The sequence below is a fragment of the Rhineura floridana genome, chromosome 13, assembly GCF_030035675.1.
Source record: "Rhineura floridana isolate rRhiFlo1 chromosome 13, rRhiFlo1.hap2, whole genome shotgun sequence".
Taxonomy (NCBI): Eukaryota; Metazoa; Chordata; class Lepidosauria; order Squamata; family Rhineuridae; genus Rhineura; species Rhineura floridana.
In genome coordinates, this window is record NC_084492.1 from 27,512,629 (window position 1) to 27,528,377 (window position 15,749).

The window sequence follows — 15,749 nt, forward strand, 5'->3', positions numbered from 1 at the left end:
GGCTAAAGACAAAAAAGAAAAAGGAAAGGGGGAAAAGCTGCAATTTGGAACCCAGCTAGGCTGCTTGAATCCAATCAAAGTCAATGGGGTTCAAGCAGTCTACCTACCTACAAGATTGCTGCCAAATAGATGAATAGTTCCTTTAAAAATCAGCCAGTATTTTTAATGACAATCAAATTATATATAGTTGCCCTGATTCAACAAGGACGGATCTTCACAAAGTTCCAGTGAAATTACTGGGACTTGTGCAACTAACTTCTTAGTCATGTCTAATTTTAGCTGGATTGGAGCCATTACAACTATGTGATCAGGTTTACATCACTTGCCTGTAAATGTTGCATGGAACATACAATATTTAACTATTATGGGATGCTAAGAGTTTGCTATATAGGTGAGTACCCTCTGACAAGTTAACTGATCAAACATACCATGTTAAACAGGCTTCCTTGTGCATGCAGAGGATATATTTTTTCTGCAAACATGGAACAAGTTCTGAAATTAGCAGGCCATTGTCATTTGTCTTGGCATGGTCCTTCCTGTTTTCCTCATTTAGTTCTTAGTTTTAATTTCCCCCACTATTTCAAACTTCAGAGTTTCCCAGTAAATGTGACCTTCAGTAAAGATTACAATATTGCTTTGTTGGCAGAACTTGACAATTTCGATATCAGCTCTGTTCTGCTTTTCCATATTAAAGCTTCATTTCCAAAGTCCACAGAGAAGCACCAATAAATATTTTCATGTCCTAAGATGTGACTTTGCTTGTAGCGGCTAAGAGCGATGCAAACGCAGACTCGGGATTCTGAATGAGTTCATCTGGTTTGCCAAACTCGACTACCTGAAAGTCATTAGGAAAGAGATTGAACAAATGTCAGATGTATTAGTAAATGTCAAGTATGAAGCAAGAATACAGTGGAGATTTTTTGTGTGTGTTCGTGTGAGTTTCCTATTGTGTAAAAATTGCCTTGGGGAAGGAGAATAGCAATGAAAAAAACAGAAGTGGTAATAGGGAAGAAAGGATCTGCCCTGCTCTGTTCCTTTATTGTGGGTTTGCTCTGTCCTAGTTTTCATTCATCTGTAGGAGAATTTCTTAAATTAATTCTGGAGTGTGCAGTTTGCCACAGCTTTCACTTCCTTTAGATCCTTCTGTTCATCTTCTCCCACTGTACATTCCCAATGCATACTTGCTCACTGATATTTTTTAAAAATGTAATTAATAGTTCATTCCATTTTTGCACAGGAAAAAAATTGAAATGTTCAGCCTTTCAGTACTTCAACTCTGATTCCAAAGAAAACACAAAGACACCATTTCTGAAAATCGCATTATTTGTCTTATGTATCTACATTTTTTATATACTAGATCTGTATGTTTGCCTACCATTGAACAAAGGAAGGCAACAGGTAGTAAATGCTGGGAGGAGGGGAGAGCCAGTGAGGTACTGTAGGACAAAGCTAGCCTCTGTCATCATGTTAGCTAGAGGATGCTGTCCCATTGCCAGTGTTGAAGGAAGAGTTAACTACCTGCTCAAAACACCCTTGGGGAAACGACCTGGATTGGAGCTATGGTGCAGGGGGATATTTATTTATTTATTTATTTATTTCGATTTATATACCGCCCATAGCAAATAGCTCTCAGGGCGGTATGATTCAGCCCCTCCCTTCTTCTGTGCCTGGGGATCATGGGTAATTCAATTCAGTCTGCATTTAAAGCCAAATCTATCAAATTCACACTTTCCGAAACAATACAAGAACTGAAACATAACCATCCTTTGAAATTTGCACTTATCCAAATTTTGCAGTGCTGTTCTCCACCCAAGTGACACTCACAAGCAAACCATATATTAGAGGGAAACGTGCATAAGAATGGATATATTACTGAAAATAACATACAAAAATGCATTATCTTAGGAGAAATGGCTTGCAAAAATGCACACATTAGTCAAACCCACATAAACATGTATTTAGGAGAAATTCGCACTGAAACGCTGAAGAATTTTCATGAGGATGTTTTAAAAGAAAAAAAATCACAAATTGCTACAAATTTGTAAATTGCATTTAAGATTGGAAAAATGAGAAATTGTGAGACCTGAAATTGACAGATTTCTCCATCCCTACCTGGGTCACAACTTTCAGCCAGAGCAGCTCCTCCTCCACCACCACCCGCCATGAAAAAGACAAAGACATGGAGAGTTCCAATCGTGAAAGTCCCAAATGATGTCTAGTTTTGGTCCTCAGAAGTAGCTATGAAGATTGTACAAGCTTTTTCAATTTACCTTCCCATTATCCATCACCAAAACACGGTCACACTCGTGGATGGTGTTCATACGATGAGCAATGGTCAAGACGGTGCAGTCTGCAAAAGCTTCTTGGATGGTCTGCTGAATTTGCACATCTGTCTCAGAGTCGATGGATGCAGTTGCTTCATCGAGAAGTATAATCTGCAGAAGAAATAATACCCATGTAAACAATTTAGAAGACACACACGCACGCGTGCATTTCAGAATACTGGTAAGGAAAAACAAACTAAGGCAAGATTATGTGGATTTCTGCGCACAAAAAGTCAAGGGCCAAATTCAGACATGATTTTTTTCCCCTACAGGGGTGTCTCTAAATGTGTATGTTTATTTATTTAGGGTGCAATCCAAACCCTTGCTAGGCAGTTGCGGGGCTTAACAGAGTAGTGCAACCACTACATCCGGATCCTTGCTTCTGGAATTAGCCATGGCTTTTGGATGACTCTTGATGGGCTCCACCATTGTTATATTTTATGTGTTTTTAACTTTTTGTTTTGTTTAAGTTTTTATACTGGTTTTAACTGTTTTACTGATTGTAAGTCACTTTGGGTTCACTTTTGTGAAGAAAAGTGACTAACCAATTTGATAACTAAATTCATAAATAAGGTGGCAAGTGGGAAGCGCAGGAAATTTTACTATTTTTGCTGCCCTAACTTTAGGCTGGGGTAGCAGAGAGGCCTAGATCAGGCCCATTGTGGCAACTACTGCAACCCCTCCCTGCCCTCCCCCCGAAATGCCCTGTTTCAGGATCATATTTGGCTAGTGCCAGCAGGGATACCAATGGTGGTCGATTTCACCCACCAATGGTTTAGGCTGGTGCAGCTGGAAACTCTAAGGCAGAGCTGGGCAATGGGGCACTTCTGCCTCATCCAAACCTCCTCCAGCATGGTGGATCAGGGATTTGGATTGCTCTGCCACTTATGCAGGGCAGGTGTAACCAGCTATTAGAAATCTTTCCACATCAACATTCCAGACTTCATGGGGACTGACAGGCACCTTCTGGAAACCAGCAACCAATTATGGCTCCCTAGCATGAATCCACAAGGTGAAAGAGCTGCATGAACATAAGAACATAAGAACATAAGAACATAAGAAGAGCCTGCTGGATCAGGCCAGTGTCCCATCTAGTCCAGCATCCTGTTCTCACAGTGGCCAACCAGGTGCCTGGGGGAAGCCCACAAGCAGGACCCGACTGCAAGAACACTCTCCCCTCCTGAGGCTTCCGGCAACTGGTTTTCAGAAGCATGCTGCCTCTGACTAGGGTGGCAGAGCACAGCCATCATGGCTAGTAGCCATTGATAGCCCTGTCCTCCATGAATTTGTCTAATCTTCTTTTAAAGCCGTCCAAGCTGGTGCCCATTACTGCATCTTGTGGGAGCAAATTCCATAGTTTAACTATGCGCTGAGTAAAGAAGTACTTCCTTTTGTCTGTCCTGAATCTTCCAACATTCAGCTTCTTTGAATGTCCATGAGTTCTAGTATTATGAGAGAGGGAGAAGAACTTTTCTCTATCCACTTTCTCAATGCCATGCATAATTTTATACACTTCTATCATGTCTCCTCTGACCTGCCTTTTCTCTAAACTAAAAAGCCCCAAATGCTGCAACCTTTCCTCGTAAGGGAGTCGCTCCATCCCCTTGATCATTCTGGTTGCCCTCTTCTGAACCTTTTCCAACTCTATAATATCCTTTTTGAGATGAGGCGACCAGAACTGTACACAGTATTTCAAATGCGGCCGCACCATAGATTTATACAACGGCATTATGATATCGGCTGTTTTATTTTCAATACCTTTCCTAATTATTGCTAGCATGGAATTTGCCTTTTTCACAGCTGCCGCACACTGGGTCGACATTTTCATCGTGCTGTCCACTACAACCCCGAAGTCTCTCTCCTGGTCGGTCACCGCCAGTTCAGACCCCATGAGCGTATATGTGAAATTAAGATTTTTTGCTCCAATATGCATAATTTTACACTTGTTTATATTGAATTGCATTTGCCATTTTTCTGCCCATTCACTCAGTTTGGAGAGGTCTTTTTGGAGCTCTTCGCAATACCTTTTTGTTTTAACAACCCTGAACAATTTAGTGTCATCAGCAAACTTGGCCACTTCACTGCTCACTCCTAATTCTAGGTCATTAATGAACAAGTTGAAAAGTACAGGTCCCAATACCGATCCTTGAGGGACTCCACTTTCTACAGCCCTCCATTGGGAGAACTGTCCATTTATTCCTACTCTCTGCTTTCTGCTTCTTAACCAATTTCTTATCCACAAGAGGACCTCTCCTCTTATTCCATGACTGCTAAGCTTCCTCAGAAGCCTTTGGTGAGGTACCTTGTCAAACGCTTTTTGAAAGTCTAAGTACACTATGTCCACTGGATCACCTCTATCTATATGCTTGTTGACACTCTCAAAGAATTCTAATAGGTTACTGAGACAGGACTTTCCCGTGCAGAAGCCATGCTGGCTCTGCTTCAGCAAGGCTTGTTCTTCTATGTGCTTAGTTAATCTAGCTTTAATAATACTTTCTACCAGTTTTCCAGGGACAGAAGTTAAGCTAACTGGCCTGTAATTTCCGGGATCCCCTCTGGATCCCTTTTTGAAGATTGGCGTTACATTTGCCACTTTCCAGTCCTCAGGCACGGAGGAGGACCCAAGGGACAAGTTACATATTTTAGTTAGCAGATCAGCAATTTCACCTTTGAGTTCTTTGAGAACTCTCGGGTGGATGCCATCCGGGCCCGGTGATTTGTCAGTTTTTATATTGTCCATTAAGCTTAGAACTTCCTCTCTCGTTACCACTATTTGTCTCAGTTCCTCAGAATCCCTTCCTGCAAATGTTAGTTCAGGTTCAGGGATCTGCCCTATATCTTCCACAGTGAAGACAGATGCAAAGAATTCATTTAGCTTCTCTGCAATCTCCTTATCGTTCTTTAGTACACCTTTGATTCCCTTATCATCCAAGGGTCCAATTGTCTCCCTAGATGGTCTCCTGCTTTGAATGTATTTATAGAATTTTTTGTTGTTGGTTTTTATGTTCTTAGCAATGTGCTCCTCAAATTCTTTTTTAGCATCCCTTATTGTCTTCTTGCATTTCTTTTGCCAGAGTTTGTGTTCTTGTTTATTTTCTTCATTTGGACAAGACTTCCATTTTTTGAAGGAAGACTTTTTGCCTCTAAGAGCTTCCTTGACTTTGCTCGTTAACCATGCTGGCATCTTCTTGGCCCTGGCGGTACCTTTTCTGATCTGCGGTATGCACTCCAGTTGAGCTTCTAATATAGTGTTTTTAAACAACTTCCAAGCATTTTCGAGTGATGTGACCCTCTGGACTTTGTTTTTCAGCTTTCTTTTTACCAATCCCCTCATTTTTGTGAAGTTTCCTCTTTTGAAGTCAAATGTGACCGTGTTGGATTTTCTTGGCAATTGGCCATTTACATGTATGTTTAATTTAATAGCACTGTGGTCACTGCTCCCAATCGGTTCAACAACACTTACATCTCGCACCAGGTCCCGGTCCCCACTGAGGATTAAGTCCAGGGTTGCCGTCCCTCTGGTCGGTTCCATGACCAACTGGTCTAGGGAATAGTCATTTAGAATATCTAGAAACTTTGCTTCTTTGTCATGACTGGAACACATATGCAGCCAGTCTATGTCCGGGTAGTTGAAGTCACCCATTACTACCACATTTCCTAGTTTGGATGCTTCCTCAATTTCATATCTCATCTCAAGGTCTCCCTGAGCATTTTGATCAGGGGGACGATAGATCGTTCCCAGTATTAAGTCCCTCCTGGGGCATGGTATCACCACCCACAACGATTCTGTGGAGGAGTCTGCCTCTTTTGGGGTTTCGAGCTTGCTGGATTCAATGCCTTCTTTCACGTATAGAGCGACTCCGCCACCAATACATCCTTCCCTGTCCTTCCGATATAGTTTATATCCAGGGATAACCGTATCCCACTGGTTTTCTCCATTCCACCAGGTCTCCGTTATGCTCACTATATCAATGCTCTCCTCTAAGACCAAGCACTCCAGTTCTCCCATCTTGGTTTGCAGGCTCCTAGCATTAGCGTACAGGCACTTGTAAGCAGTGTCTCTCTTCAAGTGTCTTTGGCACTTGTGGTTAGGCCTGTGGTAATTTTGCTCTTCTGAATTTATATCCTGTGCCCCTGCTCTCACAATGCCTACTTCTAGGCCTACCCCTTTTAAAATTTCATCATTTCTTTGGTTTTTATCCCAGGGGGGAGGTTTATTCCGAACCAGACCTTTCTCAGCTCCTGTCGGGTTTCCCCCCTCAGTCAGTTTAAAAGCTGCTCTGCCACCTTTTTAATTTTAAGTGCCAGCAGTCTGGTTCCATTCTGGTTCAAGTGGAGCCCGTCCCTTTTGTACAGGCCCGGCTTGTCCCAAAATGTTCCCCAGTGCCTAACAAATCCAAACCCTTCCACCCGACACCATCGTCTCATCCACGCATTGAGACTGCGAAGCTAGTCCTGTCTGGCTGGTCCTGCGCGTGGAACCGGTAGCATTTCAGAGAAAGCCACCTTGGAGGTCCTGGCTTTCAGCATCCTACCTAGCAACTTCACACTCGAAGGTATGCATAGATGAAATCGCAGTAGGTGCACCTTTCCTCTCCCTTGTATGAGAAACTGAACTTGCTAAAACAGAAATTCTCCGTGGCACACATTTATTATATGTATTTAAAGTTAAATTCGTTCCTCTGCAGGCATAAAAGAGTCCTATTATTTTGCAATGTGTGTGTGCGTGCCTATGATTGTTACTAGCTGCACCAGAGGGAGAGGTGAGACAGCAGCCCACCCACCCCCATTGGCCTGGCTGGGAGGGAGCAACTGCCGCTTGACTCCTCCTCTTCATGAATAGGCCCGATCAATGTCTGTTCCGTCTGGCTGCAGCAGAAAACGGGAGAAACAATGAGGCTCCATCCATTGGCTCAGGTGGGGCCAGCTGTCACTTGGCTCCTCCCGTTCCAGAACTGCCTCCATCAACAGCCATTCAACTTGGGTGCATCAGAGGGAGAAGTGAAACAGTGAAGCCTACACCCTCAGCCCGGGCCGAGTCCAGCTGCCCCTTGGTTTTGCCCCAGAACTGCCCCCACCAGCAGCTATTTCCTTCTGGTCATTCTGCAACTTCATTCTGTAACAGAATGAAAGAGATGATGCCTGTGTTTGGGGGAGGGCCATAACTCAGTGATAGACCATCTGCTTTACATGCAGAAGACCCCACGTTCAATCCCCGGCATCTCCAGGTAGGACTGGGAGAGACCCTTGTCTGAAACCCTGGAGAGTGGCTACCAATCAGTGTTGACAACACTGGGCTAGATAGACCAATGGCCTGACTCAGTGTAAGACAGCTTCTGAGGTTCCAATCTGTGTCAAAGACATCAGTAATGGGCCTGGAAACAGACTGAGAGCTTACACAGGTGGTAAGGCACAAGCATAATGTGGTCAAAATTGTGCCGGTTAATAACATGGTTTACAGATTTCAAACAAATTTCTATGTTGAACAGGGAAGGACGTGGAAAGCATTTCAGTGTTCAGGAGGGCTTGTAGAATAAACGGTGATTGCAAGCAGCACTAGAGCCCAGACTCATTATCCCTTTGTGTCTAACAAACAAATATTTGGATCCGTTATTAGCTGGCATGGATAAAGCCAACATCTTTCCAAGGAGAGGGGCAGACAACAGTGTGTGCTGGTCATCTGGACAAGAGCACCACCTTCCTCTTTGGACAAGAATGATTGTTCAGGCAACAGCATCAACTGGAAAACAAGTAGGACCCCATGGACCTTTGAAAGATCCACAAATAGTTGCAGTTGCTTGACGTTGCAGGAATGCGGTGTACCATCACAATGAACGTAAAATGAGCCACAAATGTATTACTTGTAGCACTTGAACTGCGCTATAATTTAAGCAATCTGTCATATTAATGAGGTGGCATAAATCAGTGTAAGGACAAATATAAAGCAGACTAATAAAGCGGGGTGGAAGCATCAATGTAGAGGAAGAGAAATGACTGAGAAAAACATTTGAATTAAGTCCGATAAAGGAAATAGGCTTTGGGGGCTCCTGTAATTTCCAGAATTGCACAGAACAGAATGGGTCAGGCCAGAGGTCCATCTGCTGTAGCATCCTGTTTCACACAGATCTTTCTTGGAAGCCCACCAGGAATATTTCAAGGTAGCAACTCCCTCTCATTCATCCCTACAAGTAACTCCACTGTCAGAAGCAGTATGCCTCTGAGTACAATTTGCTGGGGAGGTCCAGAGGAGAGAGCATTGTTGCACTCAGGTCCTGCTTGTAGGCTTCCCAGAGGCATCAAGTTGGCCACTGTGAGAAGAGGATGCTGGACTAGGTGGGCCTTTGCCCTGATCCATCAGGGCTCTTCTTATGTCCCTAACTGGCATTCACTGGTACAGTGCCTCTGAACATGGAATGTCAGGCATGTCCAAGAGCAGCTTCTGGCTATTCTCCATGAATTTGTCTAATCCTTTTTTAAAGCCACCTAAGCTATTGACCACCACCCACAGCACATCCAGCAGTGGACTGTTCCAAAAACCAGTGGTGTCTCTCAGCCCAAGGTAGATAACCTTCTGGGGATGGAGGGCCACATTCTCTCTGGGGAAAGTGGTTAGGGGCTGCATACTGGTAGTGGGTGGGGCCAAGGTCAAAAGTGGCTGGGTAAATACTCTATCTGGCACCCTTTGAGGTAGACCCTCTGAGACTCTGGCAACTGTGCTCAGATGTCAGCCACAGGAACAGTGGAAGCTCTCTCATACTGATTCATACCACTGCCCCATCTAGCTCAGTATTGATTACACTGACTGGCAGCAGTTCTCTAGGCTTTCAGACAGGACGTCTTTCCCAGCTTTACTTGGAGACGTTGGGAACTGAACTAGAGACCTTCTGCACGCAAAGCAGATACTCTCCCGCTGAGCTGCAGCCCTTCGCCTTTCTGCAGCGCTCTGTGCAAGCCAACTCCAGAGGCCACTTCTAGCAGATGCTCTGGCAGCCATGCCCAGAAGGCTGATTGCAGGGCTGCAGGGGAGGTCACAGAAAATTTGGCAGCAGGAGACATGAGGTGGGGGCACAGGGGAGATCACTTGAGATCAGCATGCAGCCTGCGGGCTGTACATTGCCTGGATGTGGTCCACTGTTTGGATCAAAACTCAATTACATCTAAAAGAGAGGACAGGGCTGCAACCTCATCTGCCAATAGCATGGGATGCTGAGCCTTCCTTCCGTCCATCACCTTTACCCTCGTAGTCTATCTTCTGAGGTCTGTTTTCCCCAACAAGGTTTTGACTCCAGAATTGTACTTGGCTAGCAGATCGGTGCCTGGAAAGAGAGGCTACAGAAGAAAGACAGTGGGCGGGGGGAGTTGTTCAGTGCCTCCCTATGTTTGCCACTCCAAAGCACATCCCATCACCTTCTGTAGAAAAAGAGAACTGGGCAGAGTCAACCATGAACAGCACCAGAGATCTGGACAATCTGTTGCTGTTCATGTTGTTTGGAAATATGGGGAGCTGCCTTATAACTAAGTCACCCATGGGTTTATCTAGCTCAGTACTGTACACTCACGACACTGAGTGGCAGCAGCTCTCTAGGGTTACAGACAGAGGTATTCCCCAGCCATCCGTGGAGATGCCAAGGTTTGAACCTGGAAACTTCTATGTGAAAAGCTTGTGCTTGCCACTGAGCTATACCCTCTCAACAAGTGATTCCCAATAGTTTGGATCTTGCTTCAGTTCACCAGTTATTTACCCTGCACAAGAACATAGCAGACCATCGGTCCATCTAGCTCAGTACTGTCTACACTGACTGGCAGTGGCTTTCCAGGGTTTCAGACAGGGGACATTCCAGCCCTACCTACAGAGATGCCAGGGACTAAACCTAGGACGCGCTGCATGCAGAGCAGATGCCTTTAAATCCACACAGTCTCTTACACCTTTTCTAAGAGATCCGTTTCATGCATAATCACATAAATGCTGGAGATTACAAAGTTTGTTTCCGAAAGGCAGCCTATGAGGTCCTCTGCAGTAACACATGTATGCCTCTCCCACAGCAATGGTAAAACTAAGGAGAAATGCAGAAAGAATTGCATTTTTCAGGACCAAGGACCCCTTTTGTGTTCCAGAGCGTCAAGACACAGCAGGCTGCTCCAGGACTCACTTTTGAATTTCGAAGGAGTGCTCTCGCCATACAGAGTAGCTGTCGTTCCCCCACGGAGAAATTTTCTCCATTTTCGACAACTGCTGCCTCTAACTTTCCTGGCAGTTTGGAAACCTAGGATAGAAGGGAAACGCCACTGTCGTCATACATTCTGTTATTGGTTGCACACAATGCAACGCGCAGGCAACCATCTTTGACACAACTTCAGTGATCACTGTCAAGGAAGGTGATGCGTGTGTAAGAGGGGAGAGTTAAAAGGTATTTGAATGTTTGATGGCAGGCAAGGGTGAGAGGGCAGTGGGAAGACTGGAGGACAGACAGGATAATAAAGATGCAATGTGAGTAATTATCTGCCATGGAGACATCTTAGGGTGGTGGCCAGATCCTGGGTGGCGCTCAAATGCTAGTCCTACTCAGAGTATACTCATTGAAGTTAATGACCGACTTAGGTCCCATAATTTAAGTGGGTCTACTCTTGAGTAGCTGGATACAATCCTCTCTCCTTCAATAAACAGCTACTACATAATGGTAGAGCTAAAAAGAGAATATAGAGAAATCTTACTTTTTTCTTTGGAGGATTAAAAGAAAAGCTATGGGGCATGTGATTGGCTCTCTGTTGTCACATGCTTCTCTAGCCAATCAGCACTTCTTTGAGCTGCTCTGAGACTTTGACAGGAGCTACTGAACTCCAACTAGTTCTCTGCACCAGGAGGAGAAACTGCAGACAAAACTGGGATACTTAGACAAGAACTCCAAATCCTCCTGGCCCAGGAACCAGTTGACTCAAGATGAGCAGGGGTGGGGAACCTTCTTCAGTCTGAGGGCCACATTACCTTCTAGGCAACTTTCTGGGGGCCACATCACAGTGGGGCGGGCAGGAAGAAAAGTGTATCGAGCACCAACTGCTAATTCACTCACACATCCCTCTCTATTTTCCATCTAGGCAATCAAGGAGCATTGTCAGAGTTCAAAGACACATTCTAGCCAAGCAAAAGTACTCAAGGAGGTTGCAAAGCAGGGCTGGTGAGGGGTGTGGCCTGGGAAGGCTCCCAAGGGCCAGACAGAGAGGCCTGAGGGCCACATTTGATCCCCAGGCCTGAGGCTCACCATCCCTGCACCAGAGATTCAATCCTATTCCATTTGGATATAATGCTCCTAAATCTGCTAAATTTCCAGAACAATTTGCCTCCCCTTTCTGCCCGCTGGTTGCCTGCCCCAAGGTGCCTATTGGCTTTGTGGTCTAACAGCCGTGCAGATACAGTGGGATATAAATTTTCACGCTTAATAATGCTTATATCCCGCTCTTCTTTCTTCCAAAGCTGGAAGCAGCTGACCTGGAGACCCTGGTGGCATCGCAAGCAGACAGTAATCCAGGCCATGCCTGGACTGCTTCACAACAATGTCGCTTCACTTAATAGTGTTGGTGTGGAAGCTGCCTTATGCCAAGTCAGGCCATTGGTCCATCTAGCTCCATATTACCTGTACTGACTAGCAGCAGGGTTTCAAGCAGGGAACATTTCCAGCCCTACCTGGAGACACCAGGGATTGGACCTGAAACCTTCTGCATGAAAAGCATCTACCACTAAGCTACAGCCCTCCCAAAGGAACCTGCCTTACACTGAGTCAGGCCACTGGCCCATCCAGCTTAATACTGTCTTAATACTCTCCAGGGATTCAGGCAGGGGACTTTCCTAGCCCTCCGTGGAGATGCCAAGGAATAAACCTGGGCCTTCTTTATGCAGATCATGTGCTCTACTAGGGGACCTTCTCCCACTATAATTACTCTCTGGCCAATCACTGGGCTGACTTTCTGCAGGAGAGGATAAGAATTTTTACAATCAAAGACTGTACCCCAACATACACACACATACACCCACACACACACACAAACGTGTATTGATCTGGTGCACTTTATTAAACACTGAAAAATGGCAAATTACAACCATCAATTATTTCTGCCTTTCAAAAAAAAATCTAAGAGGAAAGGGAAATTAAGAATGCAATTAGCACACAATAATTGTTCAAATTTTAAATGGGACTGAATATTAGCTGTATTATTCCCATTACTGGTTCATTCTCTTGTGATTAATGATATATGGTGAACAAAGAATCAAAATGATCCACACCCTGTTATTTTTCATCAGCAAATTATAGAGGGTGATAAAAAATCTGAAACATATATATATAAATATATATAAACAACATACTGTGCCTTTCATAAATGTTCTGTGCAGAGCTTGCCAGATTTGATCATCTGTGTGGTCATTAAAAGGATCTAAGTTGTACCTGTAAGGCAGGAGTTAGAGTGAAAGAAGCACAGAGTCCACATAAAAGAAAATGTTGACTACTGTGTTTTACTGGGTTATGGCCCTTAACGCTAAATGAAAAAGGCATTTTGAACCTTTAAAATGAGATGGCACTTAGAAATGCAGCCCTTTTGAACCCAGGGAGCACCCTGATACAAGCAGTTTCCAGAGGGGTAGATACGTTAGGCTCTTGCAGCAAAAAACAACAGTGTAAAACCACTGAATTGCAAAACATCAAGAGGCTCAGTGACATCACTTGGGGACTGGATGGGCACGATGTGTTTTTATTATACTCCATGTGTTAATTGGCTAACCAATATCTGTGAGATCAATCATTTTGGGGTGGTTTGTATGTGTGTGTGAATAGGTACTGTTAATAAGGTAATTATCACTGACTGTGCACTTCTACATTTCATTTTCTTCTGACCTCACAGTTTACAATCCTCTTTCCCTCTCTCTCTCACACACACACCTGCTACTCAGGATAATACTTAATGCATTTGATGAAGGGGACTGTAGTCTACAAAAGCTTATGCCACAATACATTTGTCTGTCTTTAAGGTGCCATAAGACTCTTTGATGCTTTTGATCCATGAAGTTGCTTGGAGCCAGCTAAAACACATCAAGTTATACAGGGTTCTTGGTCACAGTCAGACCTCCGTCTGCATCAGGTTTCAGCACAGGTTTCCAAACCAGTGCCCAGACTATTGGCAATCAAACTAGATAGCAGAGAAAATCCCATAGGCTGTTTATGTTGATGTTAAACTGGCCCACACAAAGACACCAGAGACTTGTTTGTAGGGAAACGTCTTCACTAACAACCCTAAGGACAATCCTGCTTTTTTCACATTCCTCATTAGCTTCAGTGGGGTTTACTTGGAAACCATTTATGGGCAATTGTACTTGCAATTTCTAGAAGGCACGGGGGGAAATAACAGGAAGCGGAGAATTTTAAACTTTCTTGTGTGTATATAATTTCAGGAAAGATCTATTTCATTCCCTTTTGTAAAGGATTATGCACATTTATAGTGCAATATAAAAAGCTAATTATGTTTACCAACGAATGCCTTGTATCTTCCCTTCACCACTGAAATTAAGCCACAAAGGCTTTTAGGAGGGAATTTTTTCCCATAGGTCTTGATCTTCTAACCATTCACATCAGCAAACATGATTTAATATTAGTGCAGGTTTGTGTCATAGCTTTAAAGAGTGGGAAGGTGTCACCAGATCTTTGGAAGGCTTGCACGTTTGTGGGGAGGTGTAGATTGCTGTGGGAACCTATATAAGCACTGCAATAGCATTGTTAATATGATATGCATTAGTACTTCACATTGGATGGCTGGTTTAGGAACAGGCCTTATGAACCTAGGCACTGGATCAGTCAGATGATGTATCTACCAGATCATCTGGTGCACAGTGTTATGGAAATATGTATATATGCAGAGATCCTCAGCGGCCTGAGCTGTGTGTGTGCCAGTATGTGTATTTACCTAAGTAGCAGGCTTTTACCCTTCATTTAGATCACTGAGACTTAAGACTCAATAAAATAAGAAAAGCTACTTTATTTATAGAAATACATAGTAGATAGGAAAGGCATACCTAGTTCTAACTAAGTTGGAGGTGCAATGCCCAGACTTGGGTATTGCCCTCATGGCTCAGGAGAGAGAACAAAGACAAAGATGTCTCCTCTGTCTTTGGACAAAGAAGAAGACAAAGGAAGGAGGGGCAGATAAGCTTCCCTGAGCATATCAATATACATCTGAAGGAAGTCAGGTTGAGAACAGCACAGGTAAAGGTAGGCAAGTCTAGCCATCTAGAGGACCCTACCTCTATCTTCCTTCTGGAATATACAAACAAAAGAACCCAAACAGGAGTTGCTTCTGCCCCACTTCCAACAGCAAGACCAAAAGCCTTCCCTCTTGGCCCATCTGGCCCACCTGTCCGCTGATGCCTGAAGCATTATTTTATTTATTTATTTATTTGTTTATTATTTATATCCCGCCCCTCCCAGCACAATGTTGTATTGTGCACCATTTAAGTATGGCATGCATGGATGAAATCCATTATGCCTAGGATTTAATTCTGCCACCAAAATCACAGATAAAATTGGAGAATTGACAATGCAGTCTGGTCCTATGTATGCGTGCCAGGGATAAACAATATGGTGTCCTTCAGCTGTTGTAGGACTACAATTCCCACTGGCCTTAGTCAGCACAGCCAATGGCTAGGAACAATGAGAACTGCAGATCAACAACATCTAGGAACACAGTAATAAAGGAAGCTGTCTGATACCAAGTCAGACCATTGGTCCTTCTAGCTCAATATTGTTGACACTGGGGTGTATTCCATGAAGTCCTACACAGAGTAGACCCACTGAAATTAATAAACCTAAGTTGGCCATGCCCATTAATTCTGAGTAGGCCTAGCATTGAACATCACCCATTGACTGCCATCACCTCTACAAGGTTTCAGACTCAGGGTACAATCCCAGCCCTACCTAGAAGTGCTGAAGATTGAGCCTGGGACCTTCTGCATGCAAAGCAGATGTTCCACCACTGAGCTCTGGCTTTCCCAAAACTAAGCAAATAGTGCCATGCAATTCCTTGTTGTTTCCGACTCCACTTTTTTCCCAACCCCCCATGCACATTTTTAAATGGGTTTCTTTAAGGATCATAGGCACATAGGAAGTCACCTTATACCAGCTCAGACCATCTAGCTCAATATTGTCTACACTGACTGGCAGCGGCTATCCAGGGTTTCAGGCAGGGTTCTCTCCTAGCCTGACCTGGAGATGCCAGGGAGTGAACCTGGAACCTTCTGCATGCAAAGCAGGTGCTCTACTAGTAGGGATAGGATCTGTTGGCCAGTGCCACTTCAAAAGCATTCCATCAACCCAATAGACAGTATCAATTCAAGTTTGTTCTTTTCTATCCATTGCTTTTACTGGTCTGATTTTTCCCCTCCCCGAA

General features: G+C 44.1%; 1 protein-coding gene across 1 annotated transcript in view; it reads right to left on the reverse strand.

Moving 5' to 3' along the window:
* Positions 1–742: 742 nt before the first annotated feature.
* LOC133369397 (ATP-binding cassette sub-family C member 12-like) overlaps positions 743–15,749 on the reverse strand; it is an 81,691-nt gene continuing 66,684 nt past the window's right edge. The window contains exons 27-30 of the mRNA XM_061594671.1: positions 12,682–12,760; positions 10,475–10,588; positions 2,271–2,435; positions 743–835 (exon numbers count right to left, since the gene is read on the reverse strand). Coding sequence (XP_061450655.1) covers positions 743–835; positions 2,271–2,435; positions 10,475–10,588; positions 12,682–12,760 — 451 coding nt within the window. The remainder of the gene's footprint in view (positions 836–2,270; positions 2,436–10,474; positions 10,589–12,681; positions 12,761–15,749) is intronic.